The sequence below is a fragment of the Erinaceus europaeus genome, chromosome X, assembly GCF_950295315.1.
Source record: "Erinaceus europaeus chromosome X, mEriEur2.1, whole genome shotgun sequence".
Classification (NCBI taxonomy): Eukaryota; Metazoa; Chordata; class Mammalia; order Eulipotyphla; family Erinaceidae; genus Erinaceus; species Erinaceus europaeus.
This window is the reverse complement of record NC_080185.1, coordinates 7,905,232-7,926,692: the sequence shown is the minus strand read 5'-3', so window position 1 is coordinate 7,926,692 and position 21,461 is coordinate 7,905,232. Positions and strand designations below refer to the sequence as shown.

The window sequence follows — 21,461 nt, the reverse complement described above, 5'->3', positions numbered from 1 at the left end:
TACACACACTACCATGCTTAAAGACCCCCTGTTCAAGCCCCTGGTCTTCATCTGTAGTGGGGAAGCTTCAGGACCAGTGAAGCAGTGCTTCAAGTGTTTCTCTTACCTCTTTCTCCCTATTTTTCTCTGTCTCTATCCTAAAAGAAAAGAAAGAATTTGGGAAGCATGAACAGAATAAAAATGTACCAAGAAATAAGGAAGTGTAGTTTTACATCCTTTGAAAAGTAAAATGAAGTAGGCCCACAGGTATTCCAGCATCATGATCTATGTTATTTTAATAATAATACTATTATTATGACTCTGAATTATTTTCCCAGAGCACTGCTGAACTCTTGTCTCTTGTGGTATTGGGGGTGGAACACCTGACACCTTTGATGCCTCGGGTGTGAAAGTCATTTTGTATAACCAATAGCCTCCACAGTATCCTTTGTTAAGTGCCTTACTGAGATTTTGTCCAACATTCCAGTTGTAAAGCGCTTTAGAGGCAAAGCTAACTCTCATTTCACATATGCAACATTGAAGTTGGTGGGGGCATCTATTCCTTGGTAGCAAATAGTGGGAATAAAATCCAAGTGTTCTGAGCTACTCTTCCCCAAATCTCTCACACCCTTTGTTCTCTTGTCCTGTTCTTTCATCTATTTGTAAGTCAACATAAAGGTCTATGAAGGCAAAAACCTTTCAGAACCTTTTATGAAGCACAGCAGTGTACTGAACATTTACTGTATTCATCATAGCAATCACTCAAGAACAGAGTGAAAAACTCATGGGGAATTGACAGTATTGCTATAGACTTGTTCAGCACAATTTTCTGCCATGCTGGAAATGCTGGCGTCCAATATGTGGCCATGAGCCAGATGTGGTTATTGAGTACTTGACATGAGACTACTGTGACACAGGGACTGACTTCTTAATTGCTTTTTGAGTTCAATTACTGTCAAGTGTGCATTTCAATGGTCATTTCTGGCTTGTCTAGTATAATCAAGGGCTGTAGCAACCACAGAGGCTACAGGGTGTGTGTGTGGCAGGAATGAATGTGAGGGATCTTCTAGCGCAGGCCAGTTGGAGTGAGGGTCTCTTCATTGGTCTGGGACTGGTATAGCGCAGGCCTCAAGCTGGGAAGTCACATTTCCGGTACATCCCAGAGGTTGGGTTTTGAACGGAGGAGGGGCTACCAGACACCCCGGGCAGCTGTTAAAAATAGGCGGTGTCCAGGGGCAGTTACTGGCACGTGTCGCCACAGTGCGCATGCGCAGTTCGCCAGTGGCGTCACCCCAGCTGGGGTTTGTGGTACCTGGTAACCGCCGAACGGTCTTTTTAGCGATAGCTCAGCTGTGTGGCAGCCATCATGCGCATTGAGGGAAGGCCTGCGTGGGGTCGAGACAGGCCTTGGGTGGTTTTGCGGGCCACCAGGCCCAAGGCCATTCCTCTGGAGGAGGAGGAGGAGCTCATTCTGGATCCGCCGGCTCTGGGCTCCCACCCGGGCGGCGTCCACGTTTGGGGGCGCCGAGGAGCTTTCATGGCGGCCACACCTCGGCGTGGCTGGCAGGCATCTCTGAGGGGCTCCGGGTCTGGGGGCGGCTTAGGCCCTGTGACCCTGCAGCCCCTCAAACGCCTGGGGCTGCTCCTGCTGACCTTCTGGGGCTTGCTCCTGGTGTGCTTCTGCTTGGCCGCTGGTGAGGAGGACGGTGGGGGTGGCGCAGATACTGGGGGGGCCGGGCTGGGGCATCCGGGGCCCAGTGGACTAGAGGCCACAGGACCACAGAGGCCTGGGTATGGGAAGGCGGTGGGCGGCCCGCCAGGCTGGCTCTGGGCTGGGCGGCTTGGGGGCTCTGGGGACTGGAGGTCGCTGGAGGGTGAGGGGCGCTGTGGGGGCTCTGGGGCGTGGAGGCCGAGCCTCCTGGAGGGCCAGGTGGCGGTGGGGGGGCACAACAGGGCGCCCGGTGCCCACATCGGCTTTAGGGTTCCTTCGAGCTCTACAGCCTGGGCGGCCAGTCCCGCCCCGCCCCCACCTTCCCCCCTACTGCCCCTCCCCCCTCTGCTCTATAAAGCCATGGGGTGACATTTGCACTTCACAGAATAGAACTTGTTTCCAGCCCCTTGGTCTTGAGTGTTTAAGTGGCTAGTTCTCAGCACCCCCAATGAACCCTCTGGCCCCATCTCCTGTTTTTTTTTGGTTTTTGGTTTTTGTCTCAGTGGCTTTTCCTATTCTGGGTTGTGATGAAAGCAGTAAAAGCAAGATGTTTGTTAATTTCTTTTAGCCTTGGTTTATTTTGCATCGGGTTTTCCAAGTTCGTGCAGATTGTAGTAGCAGGTTGCTGCAGTAGTTCTGTCCTTCTTCATGGCTGAGTACTATTCCAGTGTGTGACTAGACAGCATCTGCTTTGCCCATTTACCAGGTCATGGGCGTTTGTGTCGTTTCAAATTGTTGACGTGTACAAAGACTGTGATGAATTATGAACCATGCTGCTATGGACATCAGTATACACGTATCTTTTGTGTCAACCTGTTGTTAGTGCTTTGGGGCATATATGTAAGTAATGTTTCTGGACTGTTGGTGAATTTCTCAGGTTAACCCAGACTTTTTTTTAGACAGTGGCTGAATGACTTTACAAAGTACAAGCATCTTCATCTCACCAGCATTTGGGTCCTCTCCTCTTTCTATTTCTGTCATTCCAGGTGGTATGGAACACTGTTTTATGGTTGTTTTCATTATGGTTTCTATAATGACTAATGGTGCCTGTTCATGTGCTTGTTGTCAATTTGCGTTTTTCACCATTTGTAACTGGATTGCTTTTGATTTCATTCCAGAATTCTGAGAGATCTATCTTAGAGATATATGATTTGTACAGATTTCTCTGCCACTGTTGATGTCTTTTTAATCGACAGTGTTTTGGGTATGGGGTTTTTAGAGATTCAGAGCTGAGGAGATGACTCAGGCTGTTAAATAACAGCGATTTGTATGGCTCAGATCTGAGAAGCCAAAGACTCAGTCCCTGGCACCACTTTATGGCAGAGCAGAACAGTGCTCTGATTCTCTCATATAAATAAATACATATTAAAATAGAAGACTTTTACTTTAAGGAGTCCAATTTACCTATGTATTTTATTTATTTGTACTTTGTGTCACATCAAATAATTCATTGCCAAATGAAAAAAAAGATACCTATTGTGATGTTTTAAAAGTTGTGTAGTTTCAGCTTTTAAATTTTGATTGTTGAACTGTTTTAATTGATTTTACAAAAATCATATACAATAATGATCAAGAAGTGAATGTCACCCTTTAGTTGATAAGTAGATTTTCCAAAGAAGTCTATGAATTTGAGTGAGAATAGAAGTTATTATTGGATGCAATACAAACAGAAACTGGAGTGCTTAGGAAAATGTGAGGTTGATTCACAGAGAAGATGCCCTTAACTGTTTTTTGGTTTTTTTTTTTCCCACCAGGGAATTAGTTTCCTGTAAAGTTCCACCAGTCTTGGTGATTATTTCCCCCTTTTTCTTTTAATCGTTTTTAATGAGAGAGATAAAGAGAGAAAGATAGAGACCAGAGCCCTGCTCGGGTCTGGCTGATGGTGGTACTGGGGATTGAACCTGGGGCCTCAAAGCCTCAGGCAGGAATAACTGTTGCATAACCATTGAGCTATTACCGAGACCTCCCTCTGTTCGTTTATTCATTCATTCATTCATTTATTTATTTATGTATTGCCTCTAGGGTTATTGATGGGGCTCTGTGCCTGCGCTACAAATCCACTGCTCCTGGCAGACATCTTTTTTTTTTTTTTTTACCCCCCATTGTTGTTGCCCTTGGACAGGATAGAAAAACAGGAGGGGAAAACAGAGAGGGGGAGAGAAAGACGCCTGCAGACCTGCTTCACAGCCTGTGAAGTGACCCCTCTGCAGGTGAGGAGCCGGGGGTTCCGAACCGGGATCCTTAGCCAGTCCTTGCGCTTTGCACCCTGTGCGGTTAACATTGTTGCTTTACCACCCGCCTCGGGTTTTGTCTTTTCTAATGTGTTAACATTCTCACAGGTATAAACTTGTGTCATTGTTTTTATTTGCATTTCCCTGGTCATCTGTGACTTTGAGCATTTTTTTTTTCATGTGTCTGTTGTCCCTTTAGATCTCTTATTTGGAGGAAATTCTGCCCATACCACCCCCATTTTTCTTTTTCTTTTTAAATTTTTATTTATAAAAAAGAAACACTGACAAAAACCATAGGATAAGGGGTACATTCCACACAATTCCTACCACCAGAACTCCATATCCCATCCCCTCCCCTGCTGGCTTTCATATTCTTTAACCCTCTAAGAGTATGGACCCAGGGTCATTATGGGATGCAGAAGGTGGAAGGTCTGGCTTCTGTAATTGCTTCCTCACTGAAATGGGTGTTGACAGATGGATCCATGCTGAACTATCTTTATTTTTTGGATAGAGACCGCCAGAAATCAAGAGGGAAAGGGGTGATAGAGAAGAAGAGAGACAGAGAGACACCTATAGCACTGCTTCACCACTAGGAAAGCTTTTCCCCTGTAGATGGGGACTGGGGGCTCAAAGCCGGGACCCTGGGCCATCTACCATGTGCTCAACCATGTGTACCACAACCCGGCCTCTCCCCCTCCCATTTTTTCAATATGGTTTTGTCTTTTTATTGTTGAGTTTGGTGAGTTCCTCGTGTATGTTGGTTATTAGTCCTCTTATCTGATTTATGATACAATTTTTTCTCCTACTCTCTGTACGTGTGTGGGGGGAGGCTCTCTGTTATGGTGATGGTTCTCTTTGCTGTGCAGAAACACTTTGGTTTGATTTACCCCCATTGATCTGGTTTTGCTTTTGTTTCCCTTGCAGTTGGATTCGAATAGGGGATGTTGCAAAACCTTACCTGGAAGACATTTCTGCCTGTGTTTTCCTCTTAAGTATATGATGGCTTCTAGTCTAATTTATAAATTTTTGATCCATTTGGAGTTAACTTTTGTAGATGATGAAATTTGGTGATCCAGTTTCATCCTTCTGTGTGTTTCAGTTTTCCCAACACCACTTGTGGAATGGGATCTCCTCTTTTTTATTTTATTTTACTTATTTATTTTCTCTTTTGTTGCCCTTGTTATTTTTATTGTTGTTGTAGTTATTGATGTCATTGGTTGTTGGATAGGACAGAGAGAAATGGAGAGAGGAGGGGAAAATAGAGGGGGAGAGAACGAACCTGCAGACCTGCTTCACCTCCTGTGAAGTGACTCCTCTGCAGGTGTGGAGCTGGGGGCTCGAACCTGGATCCTTATGCCGGTCCTTGCTCTTCGCGCCACATGGGCTTAACCCACTTTTCTACAGCCCGACTCCCATGGGCTCTCCTCATTCTATCTGATGTTTTGGGAGCCCTTGCCAAAATTAGTTGGTTGTAGATGTGGGGGCTGATTTCTGGGTTTTTAATTCTGTTTTTCTGATCTGTGTATCATTTGGTTCCAGTACCAGTCCGTTTTTGATTATAGTGTACTCCCAGGCCACCTTGCTTTTCAGATTATCTTTATATAGAAGGCATACAGACCTGTGATTTAAGGATGAGAAGGCTAGGACTGACTGCTTGATCCCACTTCCTCTACCAATTCTTGGTCCCCTAGTGTGCTAGTCTCTAGCAAATATGCTTTTTTAGGGGAGATAAAAAATGAGAACTAAGGAGTGACTAATAGGTACATGTAGCTCGTTTCTGTGTTATTAGATAATTTCGTTCATCTGCCATCCTTGAGGAATGAATCTAACAGAGTATCTGGCTGTCTGCCATGGGCCTTATTAGGCACCAGTCTTGCTTTAACCATTTCTGCAGGTGGTATACTTGAAGGAACTTGGAACTAGGGGCTAGGGGGCCCAAGTGGTGTTGATTCTGAGGAGATTGGGCCTGATCAGGCTGGAATAGCCCTATGACCTTTGATGAGTCCTCTTACCTCTTCAGTTACCTTCTCTGAAAATAAGAGAATTTACTAGATGGTGTTTCTCTAGCCTCAGATGTCTGTGTAGCACCTTCATAACTGTTAGTTATCTTTTTTTTTTTTTTTTTTTTTTTGCCTCCAGGGTTATTGCTGGGGCTTGGTGCCTGCACTATGAATCCACTGCTCCTGGAGGCTATTTTTACCCCTTTTGATTACCTGGTTGTTTATCATTGTTGTTATTGCTGTCCTTGTTAGATAGGACAGAGAGAAATGAGAGAGGAGGAGAAGACAGAGAGGGGGAGAGAAAGATAGACACCTGAAGACCTGCTTCACATCATCCTGTGAAGAGACCCGCCCCCTGCAGGTGGGGAGCCAGGGCTTGAACCAGGATCCTTATGGAAGGGCAGGTCCTTGTGCTTTGCGCCATGTGCGCTTAACCCGCTGCGCCACTGCCCAGCCCCCAACTGTTAGTTATCTTAATGCTATTACTTATTCATATTTTTCCTTCAACCTGCTTTATTTTTTTAACTGTTAGTTATCTTAATAACTAACTGTTAGTTATCTTACTGCTATTACTTATTCATATTTTTCCTTCAACCTGCTTTATTTTTTTAACATAAATATATTTATTTTAACAGGATGCTCTAGTGTAGCAGTTATAAATATAAAACTGGCCATATTTGTCACTAGAATTATTTATGACATTTAAAACTTTAGATCATAAAAATAAACAATGAAAGACATTTAACAAATGCTAACTCATGTTACATTGTACTAACCCACTTCGTATATGACTTTATTTAATCCTTATGATCCTTCAGAATGAAAATTCCCAGTTTTCCTGACCGGTTTCATGAAGTAGTATGTAACAAAGCCAGTATGCATGTTTAGGTTTAATTGAGGCCAAGGTCCAGAAAAACAGCAGCACAGGTAGATCATCAACCTCCCAAAGTCCCTGCTGTAAACTGATTTCATTAGTCATTCTTCCCACCTGTGTCCTTAAGCTTTAATCCAGTTCGCCACCACCACCTGAGAGACTTTAAGGCATTAGCAGGACTGGTGATGTAATTTGCAAAATGAAAATACAGGACCCCTTGTTCAGAATTTATTAGGAATTTCAAGATGATCACAGAACATTAAACCGGAATGGGGCTTTTCTAAGAGCTTTTCTGTACAGATGGTATGCCCTCTGCCTCAGAGTGTGTATCCCCCCCTTTAAAATGTTAGTTTTTAAGTCTTTTTTTTTTGGTGACTGAGAAAATAAGTAAAAACTTTTTTGTGACAAAGAAATAGAATTGATTCTTTACTATTTCTTAATGCCATATAAGGGAGCTGACTCCCAATCTTTTGTTTGCTGAGTGTGCTATGCAAATTAGAGGCCTAGAGGATGGGATCATTCTGCATATGAAAAGCAGCTGGGGGGAGGGGAATGGGTCTGAAGCCTGCTTGGGTATAAAGGGAATTCTGACCTGATCTGAGTAGTGACTGAGGGGAAATATTGGACAGGCACAGAATAAGGGACCACTTGTTCCCAGGAAGGAAACAAGAGTTGTATTTATGGGATTTTTTTTTTGCCTCCAGGGTTATTGGTGGGGCTCAGTGCCTGCACTATGAATCCACTGCTCCTGGAGGCCATCCCCCCCCATTTTGTTGCCGTTGTTGTTGTTGCCATTGATGTTGTTGCTGGATAGGACAGAGAAAAATGGAGAGAGGAGGGGAAGACAGAGGGGGAGAGAAAGACAGACACCTGCAGACCTGCTTCACCGCCTGTGAAGCAAATCCCCTTGCAGGTGGGGAGTTGGGGGCTCGAACCCAGATCTTTACAGGGTCCTTGCGCTTCGCACCTTGTGCGCTACTGCCCAACCCCCTTAAGGGAAGGGAATTTTTTATAAAGTTTTTCTTTTTTTCTTTCTTTTTTTTTTTTTTTTTGTTATGGAGGTTTTACACTCTGGACCAACATTATTCACACAGAAAGGGAGATGCTAGAGTATGAGAGTGAATGAATGATTTGGTGGAGGGTGAGGTACACTGACACCTAGCTTGGGGAAATGTGGGAATGACCCTTGTGACAGCAACCCTGTGAATCAATAGTAGTTTATCAATGAAGTGATATTAAAGTTGAAAAAAAGGGAGAGAGAGGCAGAGGGAGAGACACAACAGCACTGAAGTTTCTTCCAGTGTCATAGGGACTGGGCTCAAACCTGGGTCTTCTGCATGGCAAGGGGAGCTATATCCCCAGCTCATACAGAGGTCTGATGTCACGTTTTCTTAGGCCATGGTATTTTTAATGTACTTGTCACAACATACACTTGGTCACGGAGGTGATACAGTGGATATAGCATTGGACTCTCAAATCTGAGGTCCTAAATTCAGTCCTTGGCAACACATGTACCAGAGGGATGTCTGGTGTTATCTGTCTCTGTCTTTCTGTCTCTGTATCTCTCTCTCTTCCTGAATTCTTCATGAATAAATAAAATCTTTTGTTCCAAATATATATTTTAACATTTTCTTTATTAGATATAGACAGCCAGAAATTGAGAAGGGAAGGGTTGATAGAGAGGGAAAGAGACAGAGAGACACCTGTAACACCTCTTTTCCCCTGCAGGTGGGGACCGGGGGCTCGAACCCGGATCCTTGTGCATTGTAACATGTACGTTCAACCAGGGACCCTTCTTTTTCTCCTCCTCCTCCTCCTCTTCTTCCTCCTCATATAATGCTGGGTGTTCTCGCATACACTTTGAGGAATACTGCTCAAGTCAATTTGTAGCTGTTTCTTTGGAGTAGGGAAGACTGGTGACAGAGGGCAGGTCACTGCTGGGTACTACAGATGCGGGTCTCCACTTACAGCACTGCTTTGAGTGCGTGTCACTTAACCTCCGCTACTTCCATGAGCATGGAAAAGACAGTCAGGTCTATAGTTGCTGATGACCCAGAGAACCACGGAGGCTGCCATTTGCCAAAAGTCTACCAGAAATTGGGAGGGACTGCTGAAAGATAAAATGCAGGTCAGGCCAGAGACTATCTCAAGTCCCTTGGTTTCACCTCAGGCCGAGGCCTAGTGTTCTGGCAGTGACTGGAGGCTAGAGTACTCACAATCAAATTGTCCGTCTCTCCCCTGGAGGGACTTCAGAGGGTGTACAACTTGCAGAGAGCCTAGAGTGGCAACTCAGGCCTCAGTGAGATACTGCCAGCCAACACATGTTGAGTCAGGTGCCAGTGACTGGGAAGGGGTCTCTGAGCAAACCAGTGGCAGCAGATGCTGCTGGGACTGTTTCTGTTTCTAGGTCTATCATCATCATCATCACCTTCTTCTAATTCTTCTTTTTTTTAAATTTTGCCTCTAGGGTTATTGCTGGGGCTTGGTGCCTGCACTATGAAACCACTGCTCCTGGAGGCTATTTTTCCCCTTTTGTTGCCCTTGTTGTTTTATTGTTGTTGTTATTGATGTCGTTGTTGTTGGATAGGACAAAGAGAAATGGAGAGAGAAGGGGAGACAGAGAGGGGGAGAGAAAGATAGACACCTGCAGACCTGCTTCACCGCCTGTGAAGTGACCCCACTGCAGGTGGGAAGCCAGGGGCTGGAACTGGAACCCTTACACCAGTCGTTGTGTTTCACGCCATGTGTGCTTAACCCACTGTGCTACCGTCCTACCCCCTTTCTTCTTCTTAAAAAGAATATATATTCTTCTTAAAAAGAATATATATATATACACACACATATATATATGTGTGTGTATATATATATATTCATGAGGCTTCCTTGCAGGTATGGACTAGGGGCTTGAACCCAGGTCTTTGTGCATGACAATGTGTGCATTCTGCTGAGTGGTCCATTTGTCTGACCCCAAGGAATACACTCTTAACTTAATAAAAATATCTGTCTTAATCCAGCATCCAGTGGGACACTTAATGATGAAACACTAGAGCAACTATACAAACTTTACTTAGGTGCATAGAAATCGACTTGAATGAAAGGAGAAACAGTTATAATCTTGGATAAACTATTTTTGCACAGTTAACAGTTTTTTCAAAGTGAGCATGCATTTAACCTTGCATATAAGACACAACAAATCATTGTGAATGAATCTTAAAATAAATAAACATGGTGATAATAAAACATCATTAGCATTTTTGACTTGACCATGATTCTAAGGTTCATTTAAAACTTCTTTGGAATTGAGAATAGTACAGTTTTGATAATAAAGTCTAATGAAAGATTATCAGGTTGCCTATTAGAACACATTCTATAGTTACTATAAATATCCATAGAAAATGGGGGCTGGCCGGTGGCTCACCAGATCCACAGGAGGAGCCCCCTTTGAGCCCTCGGCTCCCCACCTGCAGGAGGTTGCTTCACAAGTGCTGAAGCAGGTCTGCAAGTGTGTCTCTTTCTCTCTCCTGATCTATCTCCCCTCCCCCTCAATTTCTCTCTGTCCTATCCAATTAAAAAATAGTGGAAGAAATGGCCTCCAGGAGCAGTGGATTCATAGTGCCAGCACCGAGTCCCAGCAATAACCCTGGAGGCAAAAAAAAAAAAAGCCATAGAAAATAATAAGTGCTGGGAGCCAGGTGGTAGCACAGCGGATTAAGTGCACGTGGCGCAAAGGTAAGGACCAGCATAAGGATCCTGGTTCTAGCCCCCGGCTCCCCCCCTTCAGGGGAGTCCCTTCACAGGCAGTGAAGCAGGTCTGCAGGTGTCTCTTTCTCTTCCCCTCTCTGTCTTCCCCTCCTCTCCATTTCTCTCTGTCCTATCCAACAATGATGACATCAATAACAACAACAATAATAACTATAACAACAGTAAAAAAAAGACAACAAGGGCAACAAAAGGGAAAATAAATACATAAGAAAATAAGTGCTTTATATAATTAATTGTTTGCTTTCTTCTTAAGGTTTTGAGAATTCTGAATATTCAGGCAAACTTATTCTGTGGGATGATACTAATGAACAATCTCTGGAACATAGCTCAGTATGGACAACTCTGCAAAGCTTTTTCTTTCCAAAAAGTAAGTTCTTGTTTTATTTATCTATTTTTTTCCCCAGTGTCCTTAGATAGTTAAATCTTTAAGAGACAATGTGGTCTATCGGCGTTGGGTGGGACAGACCTCACTTTTAATTCTGATTTTACCCTGACAAAAGAACCACTCTTGACTCTGTGTCATCATCTTTAAAAGGAAGATATTGACTATAGTTATTGTGAGGATCAGCTTAGACAACAGGATTCCACAAATATCTGTTACACTTTTTAATTTTTTCCCTTTGTAAACATCTAAACCTGTCACAGTTACCTTACTGGCAGGGTCTGAAATTTAGTCACTGATTCAGTATTGTGAAATCAATGTCCTTTGTGGCATTAATCAGGTACCACGTGGCTCTGATGTTATGGAATATACCAGATGTTTACCCATCTGTTTTAATGATAGAAAGTTCAGGTTTCAAGTCACATTGTCTTTTTGTGATTCTGTATATAATATGTTTATCAGGCTCATGATGACCCCTGAGAATTATTACCCACAAATAAACACGTTTCATTTTGTGCACCATGTGGTGCCCTTTCAAGGAGATGCTTCAAATAAATTGGCATGTGTGAATTACAGATATGAAGCTTTTATTAAACATCATGCAGAGCTTATTCTAACAAAATTTGATGTACATATATAAATAACCAATCATTTCTATTGTTTAATTCCAAACTATACTATTGAATTCTTTTGTGACCATGCATAACTGTATTCCTGTTTTGCTGTATTGATTTTATCAAGTACAAAACAGGCATTATAATACCTATTGCCCACATGAATAGCAAAATAAACAAGCACTGTAAGTAAATTAAAAACACTGCCATGATCAAGCTGAGTGGAGAAAGATTTATTTGTCAATTAATTTTTGTTAGCGATTTAGATTTAGTAGTTATTTATAAGATTATAAGATAATGGGGGTATAGTTCCACATATCCCATCACCAAAGTTCTGTGTTCCTTGACCCTAAGGGTAACCACTATATTTCTCCCAAGATCTTAGAGATGGTTTTGCTACTATTCATTTTTTTACTTATTTTTTTCAAGTTTGTGTGTTCCAAAGGTATTTGAGAAGGTGGTATGCTGTAAATATGTAAGAATAGTTAAATGAGTGCTGGATTTGGTCATAAGCAACAGATAACTTAAGTCTTAGCATTTACGAAGGTAACATATACACACTGTACCATAGCTAACTACATTATCCAAACACTGAAGTAATCTTGAAAACATTTTAATCTATCTGTATTTCCAAAATATCTTCCAACTCAGTTCAGTCTAAATCAGTTGTGTGAAATAACTGTTTTGCTCTTCAAAATCAGACTGTTCTGGGTTGAGAAGTTAGCATGATGATTATACAATAAAAAAAAAATTATGCCTGAGGCAGCAAAGGTCCTAGGTTCTATGTCCAATATCTCTATAAACTGGAGATTAGCTTTGCTCTTGTAAAAGGAAAACAAAATCTGAGCAAATCAGATTTTTGGCAGCACGGCTACCACTGGTTTTTAGTGCCTGTACAACTCTACCACTTGTGGAAACCATTTTTTTTTCTCTCTGGTTTTTTGATAGAAAGTGAGAGATAGAGAAATGGAAAAAGACACACACTGGGAGGAGAAACATCTGCAACACTTCTCCATTGCTTTTGAAATTTCCCTGTTGCAGGTTGGGGACCTAGGGCTTGAACCTGGTTCCCCAAGAATGGTAACATGTTCACTGTACTATGTATGCCACCACCTGGCCCCTAGACTGTTTCATTTTAAGAAAGTCATCTGATCTTGTTGATCTAAATCTTTCATAGTGTTAATGATGTATTTATAAAATATATATTACTGTCTCAAAAAATAAATGCAAGTTCATAAAATGTGAAATAGTTTTAACCAATTTATTTCCCCTGTAAAACTGAAAATGAAGTTTTTTATTACTTAAGCACTAAAAAGTCTATCGTATTGCCATTAAGCTATTTATAAAAGATTCATATTTTGCAGATTAAAATGATAACCTTGAGGCAGACAGGCAGGAAGGCTTGGGAAGTCACATGATTGATCCTTCTCCCTTTGGACACAATTATAAACTTATACCTGAAAAAATTATTGTACCCTTTTATCCTTCAGAATTACAAGTGCCTTGCCAAAAATTGAATAAAAGTGATTTTTAGTACCTAGCGTAAATTCCATCAAAAGCAGTTTAAGTATAAAACAATAAGCTCAGTTATTGGAAGGAATCCTAAAGATCATTTACTGTAGAATTTTCCATGATTTAGAATCTCTTCTTGATTTCCATTCCTGGAGCTTGGTTTTTGAACAGTGGCAAGAGCGATTTAGCACTTAACAAAACCACCCCGCAGTATTAGACCCTGAGGTCCATCACCCTTTACTGGGTTATGAGATGCTTAGAACTGACTTTGGTATTCCAGATGCAGATCAACCCATGAAGGGGAGCCACTTTGAACTTGGCAGAACTGAAGACCAGTCTACTTAGAGTACATAATAGCAAAGCAGACTAAACACTCTAAACAGTTTAAATGTTGGAGAAAGGAATCTTTAGGCGAGCTAGCCATGCATTAAACTTGTGACCTTGTAGACTTTACTTAGTTTCTGTTTCTTTTTGATTTTTTCTTTGCCTTCAGGTGGCTGCTAGGGACCACTGCTCTAGATGGACTCTTTTTCTTTTTTCAAGCTAGCAGGTGAAAGACACGAAGAAACAGAAAGAAAGAGAGATACCACAACACTGCCTCTCTGTTTGTGAAGTTTCCCCTTTGTGTTGGGCTGCCCATAGGATAGATAGGGGCTCACATAGGAGTGTGGTAAAGTGTGTGTTCTGTTGGGTGAACCATCTCCTGGTGGCCTGTTCATTCTCTTCTCCCCTTCTTTTTCTGCCACAAGGCTTATTTTTGGGAGAGGAATTGCAGGGTCATAGGGTAGGTCCATTTCTAGCCTTCTGAGAGTTTTCCAGACTGTTGTCCACAGAGGTTGGATCAACTGACATTCCCACCAGCAGTGCAGGAGGGTTCCTTTGAGCCCACACCCTCTCCAGCATTTGCTGCTGTTACCTTTTCTGATGTATGACATTCTCACAGGAGTGAAGTGATATCTCATTGTTGTCTTGATTTGCATTTCTCTGACAATCAGAGACTTGGAGCATTTTTTCATGTGTTTCTCGGCTTTTTGGATCTCTTCTGTGGTGAATATTCTGTCCATATCCCCCCCCCCCCCCATTTTTGGATGGGGTTATTTGTTGTCTTGTTGTTGAGTCTGGCAAGCTCTTTATATATGTTGGTTATTAAACTCTTATCTGATGTATGACATGTAAAGATCTTCTCCCATTCTGTGAGGGGTCTCTTGGTTTGGGTAGTGGTTTCTTTTGCTGTGCAGAAGCTTTTTAATTTGATGTAGTCCCATAGGTTTATACTTGCCTTAGTCTTCTTTGTAATTGGATTCGTTTCATTGAAAATGTCTTTAAAATTTATGCAGAAAAGAGTTCTGCCAATATTTTCCTCTAAGTATTTGATAGTTTGTGGTCTAACATCCAAGTCCTTGATCGACTTGGAATTTACTTTTGTATTCGGTGAAATACAGTGATTCAGTTTCATTCTTCTGCATGTTTCAACCCATTGTTTCCAACACCACTTGTTGAAGAGACTCTGCTTTCCCCATGTAATAGTCTGGGCCCCTTTGTCAAAGATTAGATGTCCATAGGTGTGGGGCCTCATTTCTGGGCTCTCAATTCTATTCCACTGGTCAGAGTGTCTATTCATGTTCCAGTACCAAGCAGTTTTGATGACAATGGCCCTATAATACAGTTTGAGATCTGGGAGTGTGATGCCTCCAGTTCTGTTCTTTTTTCTCAAGATTGTTTTGGCAATTCTAGGTCTTTTCTGGTTCCAGATAAATATTTGTAGCATTTTTTCTATTCTCCTAAAAAATGTGCTTGGGATCTTGATGGGGATAGCATTAAATTTGTAGATGGCTCTGGGTAATATATTCATTTTGATGATGTTAATTCTTCCAACCCACGAACATGGAATATCTTTCCACTTCTTTGTGTCTTTTTCAATTTCTTTGAGTAGTGACTCATAATTTTCAGTATACAAGTCTTTCATTTATTTGGTTAGGTTTACTCCTAAATATTTTATTGTTTTTGTTGCTATAGTAAAAGGAATTGATTTCTGGATTTCAATTTCTTCTAAGTTAGTGTTTGCATAGAGGAATGCCACTGACTTTTGAATGTTAATTTTGTAGCCTGACACCTTACTGTATTGCCTGATGATTTCTAAAAGCTTCTTGCTGGATTCCTTAGGTTTTTCCATGTATACTATCAAGTCATCTGCAAATAAGGAGAGTTTGACTTCTTCTCTTCCAATCTGTATCCCTTTAATTCCTTGCTCCTGCCTGATTGCTATGGCAAGAACTTCCAACACTATGTTGAATAGTAATGGTGATAGTGGGCATCCCTGTCTAGTACCTGATCTGAGGGGAAATGCTTCCAGTTTTTCACCATTGAGTATGATGTTGGCTGTAGGTTTGCTATATATAGACTCGACTATCTTCAGGAATTTTCCATCTATTCCCATTTTTTGTAGTGTTTTGATCATAAAGGGATGTTGTATTTTGTCAAAGGCTTTCTCTGCATCTATTGATATGACCATGTGGTTTTTGGTCTTGCTTTTGTTGATGTGGTGGATCACATTGATTGATTTACGTATATTAAACCAACCTTGCATGCCTGGGATAAACCCCACTTGGTCATGATGAACAATCTTTTTGATATACTGCTGTATCCGGTTGGCTAGAATTTTGTTCAATATTTTCGCATCTATGTTCATCAGAGATATTGGTCTCTAGTTTTCTTTTTTGGTTTTGTCCCTGTCTGCTTTTGGTATCAGGGTGATGGTGGCTTCATAGAAGCTCATCTGCTTTTTAGTTGTCATTTGTTTCTCTTATAAAACATAATTTAAAAACAGCTATTTGAGCTTATGAGTTTTATGGATTCAAATATGTGTGAATTTATTACTGTTGCATACATTTGGGGGTTTGTGTCATAAATCATTGCTTATTTGAACTATAAATTCATAACTCAAAGTCAAAAAGAATAACCACAAACTGTAATATAGAGCCAGGGTGATGAGTGCTCACAAAAGTAAGTCAATACCATTAGTATCACTTTACCTTACCCTCTAGCAGTAAGTTGTGAATTTTACTTCTCATTGATGAAGTCAGTGAGTTTCTATAGCTGACTAAAATTGTGAGAGAATATCCCCAGTATTATTTTAAAGCAGTATTTGTTCAACATTTGGCCTAGCACCATACGCTTTATATTTGTACCATCACCTCTCAGCTTATGACTTAAAAAGACTGTACCAGTGATTGGTTAACAATTTATAATTTTTTTCAGTTCATCTAGCTTTGAGAACGTGACATTATTAGGGCTGGGTGGTTGTGCACACCTTACCATGTGCAAGGACTCAGGTTCAATCCCCAGGTCCTTACCTGCAGGAGGGAAGCTTCACCAGTGTTGAAGCAGTGCTGCAAGTCAGTCTCTTCCTTTCAGTCTCCTTTTCCCTCTCCCTCTCCCTCTTTCTCTCTCTGCCAATTACTGTCTGCAAAATGTATAAATACATCTTTTAAAAGGTATTTTCAAAAGAAAATACAGTGCTAAGCAACAATGTGGCATTATTATTATTATTTATTATTATTATTGTTGTTGCCACCAGAGTTTTCCCCTGGGGTTAGTGCCTGCAGTATGAACTCATCATGCCTGGCAGCCATGTTATCTTTTAAAAATATTTTATTTATTTGTTGTATAGAGCTAGAGAGAAATTGAGAAGAAGAGGGAGAGGGAAAGAGAGACTCCTGCAGTATTTCTTTACTGTTTGCTAAGCTTTCCCCCTCCAAATGGGTCTTTGAACATTGTAACGTGTACAGCCAACCAGGTGTGCCACCACCTGGCTCCGCCCCTTTCTTTTTATTTTATAAGGCAGAGAGAAATTCAAAGGGGAGGGAGAGAGCGAGAAAGAAAGACACTTGCAGTACAGCTTCACCTTTTGTGAAGCTCTCCTCCATCTGCAGATGGGGATCGAATGCTTGAACCCTAGGTCCTTGAGCATGGTAACATGTGGCTGAACAGAAAACTCTATTTCCTGACCCCACTTTGTAGTAATTTCTTTTTCCTGAAGCTTTTCCCCTGCAGGTGGGACCATGGATGTGACTTTTAAGTCCTTGTGCATTGCCCTGACAAGTGTGCCACCACCTAGCTCCCTTCTGTCTAATTCTTCAAAAATTTTTTTAAAATTGTAATAGTTTTTCAACATTCATCACTATTTGTATAAGTACTTGATCCTTTCCTTTAACATGCTATCATACTTTTACTTTTGTCTTTGAGTTATTATTTAATCATGAAAAGTGCGTAATAACCATGATGACTTAACCTTTCTTGGACTTTGTTTTTTTAAAGAATGCATCATAATGGATAACCAGGTGGGAAATACTTGTGGTAAGCGTCAAGAACCTAATGAGAGTGAATGCTTGAGTTTCAAATGCTGTTATTCACCATTTGCAACCAGCAACTTCAGCTGTTTTGCTCCACGGAATGATAGTAAGTTATTTAAAAAAATATTTTATTGTATTTCTGTTTTTAAAAACTGAGTAAACATGTCACAGTGGCATACATTTGAATTTACTGCCCGCGGGGGTCAGGCGGTGGTGCACTAGGTTAAGCACACACAGCATGGAGCTTCAGAATCTGCACAAGGGGAGTTGGGCGGTGGCGCAGTGGGTTAAGTGCACGAAGCGCAGGGACCAGCGCAGGACCGGTGTAGGGATCCCGGTTCGAGCCCCCGGCTCTCCACCTGCAGGGGAGTCGCTTCACAGGCGGTGAAGCAGGTCTGCAGGTGTCTATCTTTCTCTCCCCTCTCTCTCTGTCTTCCCCTCCTCTCTCCATTTCTTTCTGTCCTTTCCAACAACAAAGCAACGTCAACAATGGCAATAATAACCGCAACGAGGCTGCAACAATTAGGGCAACAAAAATGGGGAAAAATGGCCTCCAGGAGCAGTGGATTCATGGTGCAGGCACCGAGCCCAGCAATAACTCTGGAGGAAAAAAAAAGAAAAAAGAATCTGCACAAGTATCCGGGTTGGAGCCCCAGTCTCCCCACCTGCAAGGGGCTTGCTTCACAAGCAGTGAAGTAAGTCTGCGGGTGTCCATCTTTCTCTCCTCTTCTCTGTCTTCCAACAACAACAGCAAAATGGAAAAAAAAAAAAAAGAAAAAAAAAGAAAGGATGCTAGGAGCAGTGGATTCTTAGTGCAGACACCGAGACCTAGGGATAACCCTGGAGGAAAAAAAAAAAGCTTACTGCTCCCTTCTTGACACTTAAAGAAGGGTCCCAGACCTAGAGCTATAATGTCCATAGAAAGGCCTGAGGTGAGCGGTCCTCTCTTCATGAGTAGTTTGTGTTTAGTCCCTACGTGTGATTCTGGAAATTCAAAATCAGTCACACCTTTTCTTTTGCTCTAGTCACTTTCGGTCTTTGTCTTTAAATATTCCAGCTCTGTGATAAATAATCCTCAATTTGGGGGAAAAAATACCAGTCAGGCCTGCCTTATCTTTTCTCATCTACTCATTCTGAGTAGAATTCTTCCTATTTATTTTTACTTCCACAGCTCAGTATTTAACAGTAGATTGGAGCATTCCTTATTAAGATATGCTTATTGGCTTCTCTTTGTTCTCTTTGTTTTATACTGTGTTGTTTTCTTAAGGTTTTATTCTTTACGAAGTTTTGAGAGATAGAACATCTATTTTTGCTTCTTTCTGATACAGAGGGTGCATCACTAGTTGGACCTATGATTGATGAATGTTTGATATGATGAAACACTACCAGATTCTACAAAAGGGATGCATGCAAAACAATTTCTTTGGTTAATGTAGTCCCTCTTCACTTTACAGCTTTATTGAAAATCTAATACTAATAATGGAAACTGAAAGCTGATCATGAATACAGAAACCTGATCATGAATATAGTATGACAATTTTAACATTGTCACATGTTGTTTCTAATTCATTCATCAGTTTAGTCTTTATATTGTGTGTGAAGAGACATTTGGTCTTATAGAGGAAAAAAATTACACCGTGACTTTCAATTCCCCAACCATATTAGAATGCATTTCCAAATGAATGTAAGAATTAAATATGCTTATTTACCTGCAAATTCATGATTTGTTGTTTAATTTAATGTTTTATAATTTAGAAGTAGGCATTTAAGAAACCACTCCTTTATCAAATGAACTATTCATAGGTTTATTCACTCTTTGAGTGCTCTAGGATGTAACATATGGGCAAAGGAAAAACATCCTTAGGCTATAGGAATAAACTAAATTCATTTTCCTTGCTCCAAAAAGAAAAGAAATATCTAATTGCTCACCAAAATGGTGGGATTTTGTTAAGATTTCCATTCTAGCTTTCAGTTATATTTCAGGATCATTGTGTAATCCCTGCTGCTCATAGAAAAGCAAGGATATTTACATATCACTTAAGAATACTTCCTTATTTATTTTAAGAACTGATCATTTTAAAATAAAGTCTTATAAGAATGTTCCGATTTGCTACTCTTACTGAAGTCATAAAAGTAACAGGATGTAATTAAACCAACAGCTCCTACACAGATGCTCCGGCTCTTTGGGCTTAGTATGTTCGGTATGATCATCCTGGCATGTCTGCCCATTTTTTGCTGCTCTCTGTGGCAGAGGAGGTAGGCACATGTTCTTTTTTATTTGCTGATTGCTAAATATACTTGGGTATTTCTGCATACACATAGACATTTATATGCTCTGGAAATGTGGGATTATGTTTGGCTACCTCTTGTTAAAAAGAAAGTATCTTCAGAACAACCTAAAAGTAGATACCATAGTATTTTTAACACACATATTATTTTATTTCTCCATGAAGTTAAGACATCTCCTTGCATAGTTTACATTCCCACACGAAGCACAATCTAAGTTGGAAGGAAAAGCACATTCTCAAGCTGGGGGTGTATGGAGTGGAGGTGGCTATTAACTACAGATTGGAGGGATTCCCAGAAGTGTTAGGCTCTCTGGAGTAGATGGTCCTTTACCACTGGGTCTTAAAGTGCTGGTCTGTCTTCAAGTAAATTTGTAGCAGATTGATTCTTAACTATTTTATACAAAATCTCAGTGGGATACTGACATGATGCTTTTAAATTTGTGTATTTTTAAAATACGCTGTTTACCTACTTCGACAGAGGGAGTTTGGAATAGGGAGCAGAGCCAGGACAGAGATGGAGTGAGTGAGGGTGAGACAAGGATGGGGCTCATTTCAGTAGGCTTGTACCCTTGGGCTTGTTGCAAGTGCAGAGTCAGAACAGCAAAGCTCTGAGAATGAATGTTTCCTGATAATCTCTGATAAAGAGAAGGTACTTGTTGAAGACTAAGTACCTCTGATAGTTTTGTTAGTGTTAATGAGAAAGTAATATTTGAGTTATAAAAAAATAACAGTTTCTGACACTGCCAAACTGGAGTAATGGCTCTGCCTGTGGACTCTGAGACAGACAGACACACCTCTCAGGTTCAAAACCTGTCCTTCCCAGAAGCTGGTGGTGGTTCACTGAAAAAAAAAATCAGATAAGAGGCTAATAACCAGAATATATAAAGAACTTGCAAATCTCAACAAGAAGACAACAAATAACCTCATCCAAGAATGGGGGGAGGACATGGACAGAATATTCACCACAGAAGAGATCCAAAAGGGAGAGAAACATATGAAAATGCTCCAAATCTCTGATAGTCAGAGAAATGCAAATAAAGACAACAGTGAGATACCACTTCACTCCTGTGAGAATGTCATACATCAGAAAAGGTAACAGCAGCAAATGCTGGAGAGGTTGTGGGGTCAAAGGAACCCTCCTACACTGCTGGTGGGAATGTCAGTTGGTCCAACCTCTGTGGACAACAGTCTGGAGAACTCTCAGAAGGCAAGAAATGGACCTACCCTATGATCCTGCAATTCCTCTCCTGGGGATATATCCTAAGGAACCCAACACACCCATCCAAAAAGATCTGTGTACACATATGTTCTTGGCAGCACAATTTGTAATAGCCAAAACCTGGAAGCAACCCAGGTGTCTAACAACAGATGAGTGGCTGAGCAAGTTGTGGTATATATATATATATATTACTCAGCTGTGAAAAATGGTGACTTCACCGTTTTCAGCTGATCTTGGATGGACCTTGAAAAATTCATGTTAAGTGTAATAAGTCAGAAACAGAAAGGACCAGCATAAGGATCCCAGTATGAGCCCCGGGCTCCCCACCTGCAGGGGAGTTGCTTCACAGGAGGTGAAGCAGGTCTGCAGGTGTCTATCTTTCTCTCCCCCTCTCTGTCTTCCCCTCCACTCTCCACTTCTCTCTGTCCTATGCAACAACAGTGACAACAATAATAGTAACAACAACATCGATAAACAACAAGGGCAACAAAAGAGAAAAAATGGCTTCCAGGAGCAGTGGCTTCGTAGTGCAGGCAC

The 21,461-nt window shown here is 41.3% G+C and overlaps 1 protein-coding gene across 1 annotated transcript in view; it reads left to right on the top strand.

Annotated features, from left to right (window-relative positions):
- The first annotated feature begins 1,345 nt into the window (after positions 1–1,345).
- FMR1NB (FMR1 neighbor) overlaps positions 1,346–21,461 on the top strand; it is a 37,110-nt gene continuing 16,994 nt past the window's right edge. The window contains exons 1-4 of the mRNA XM_060183402.1: positions 1,346–1,673; positions 10,811–10,924; positions 17,383–17,523; positions 19,577–19,673. Coding sequence (XP_060039385.1) covers positions 1,346–1,673; positions 10,811–10,924; positions 17,383–17,523; positions 19,577–19,673 — 680 coding nt within the window. The remainder of the gene's footprint in view (positions 1,674–10,810; positions 10,925–17,382; positions 17,524–19,576; positions 19,674–21,461) is intronic.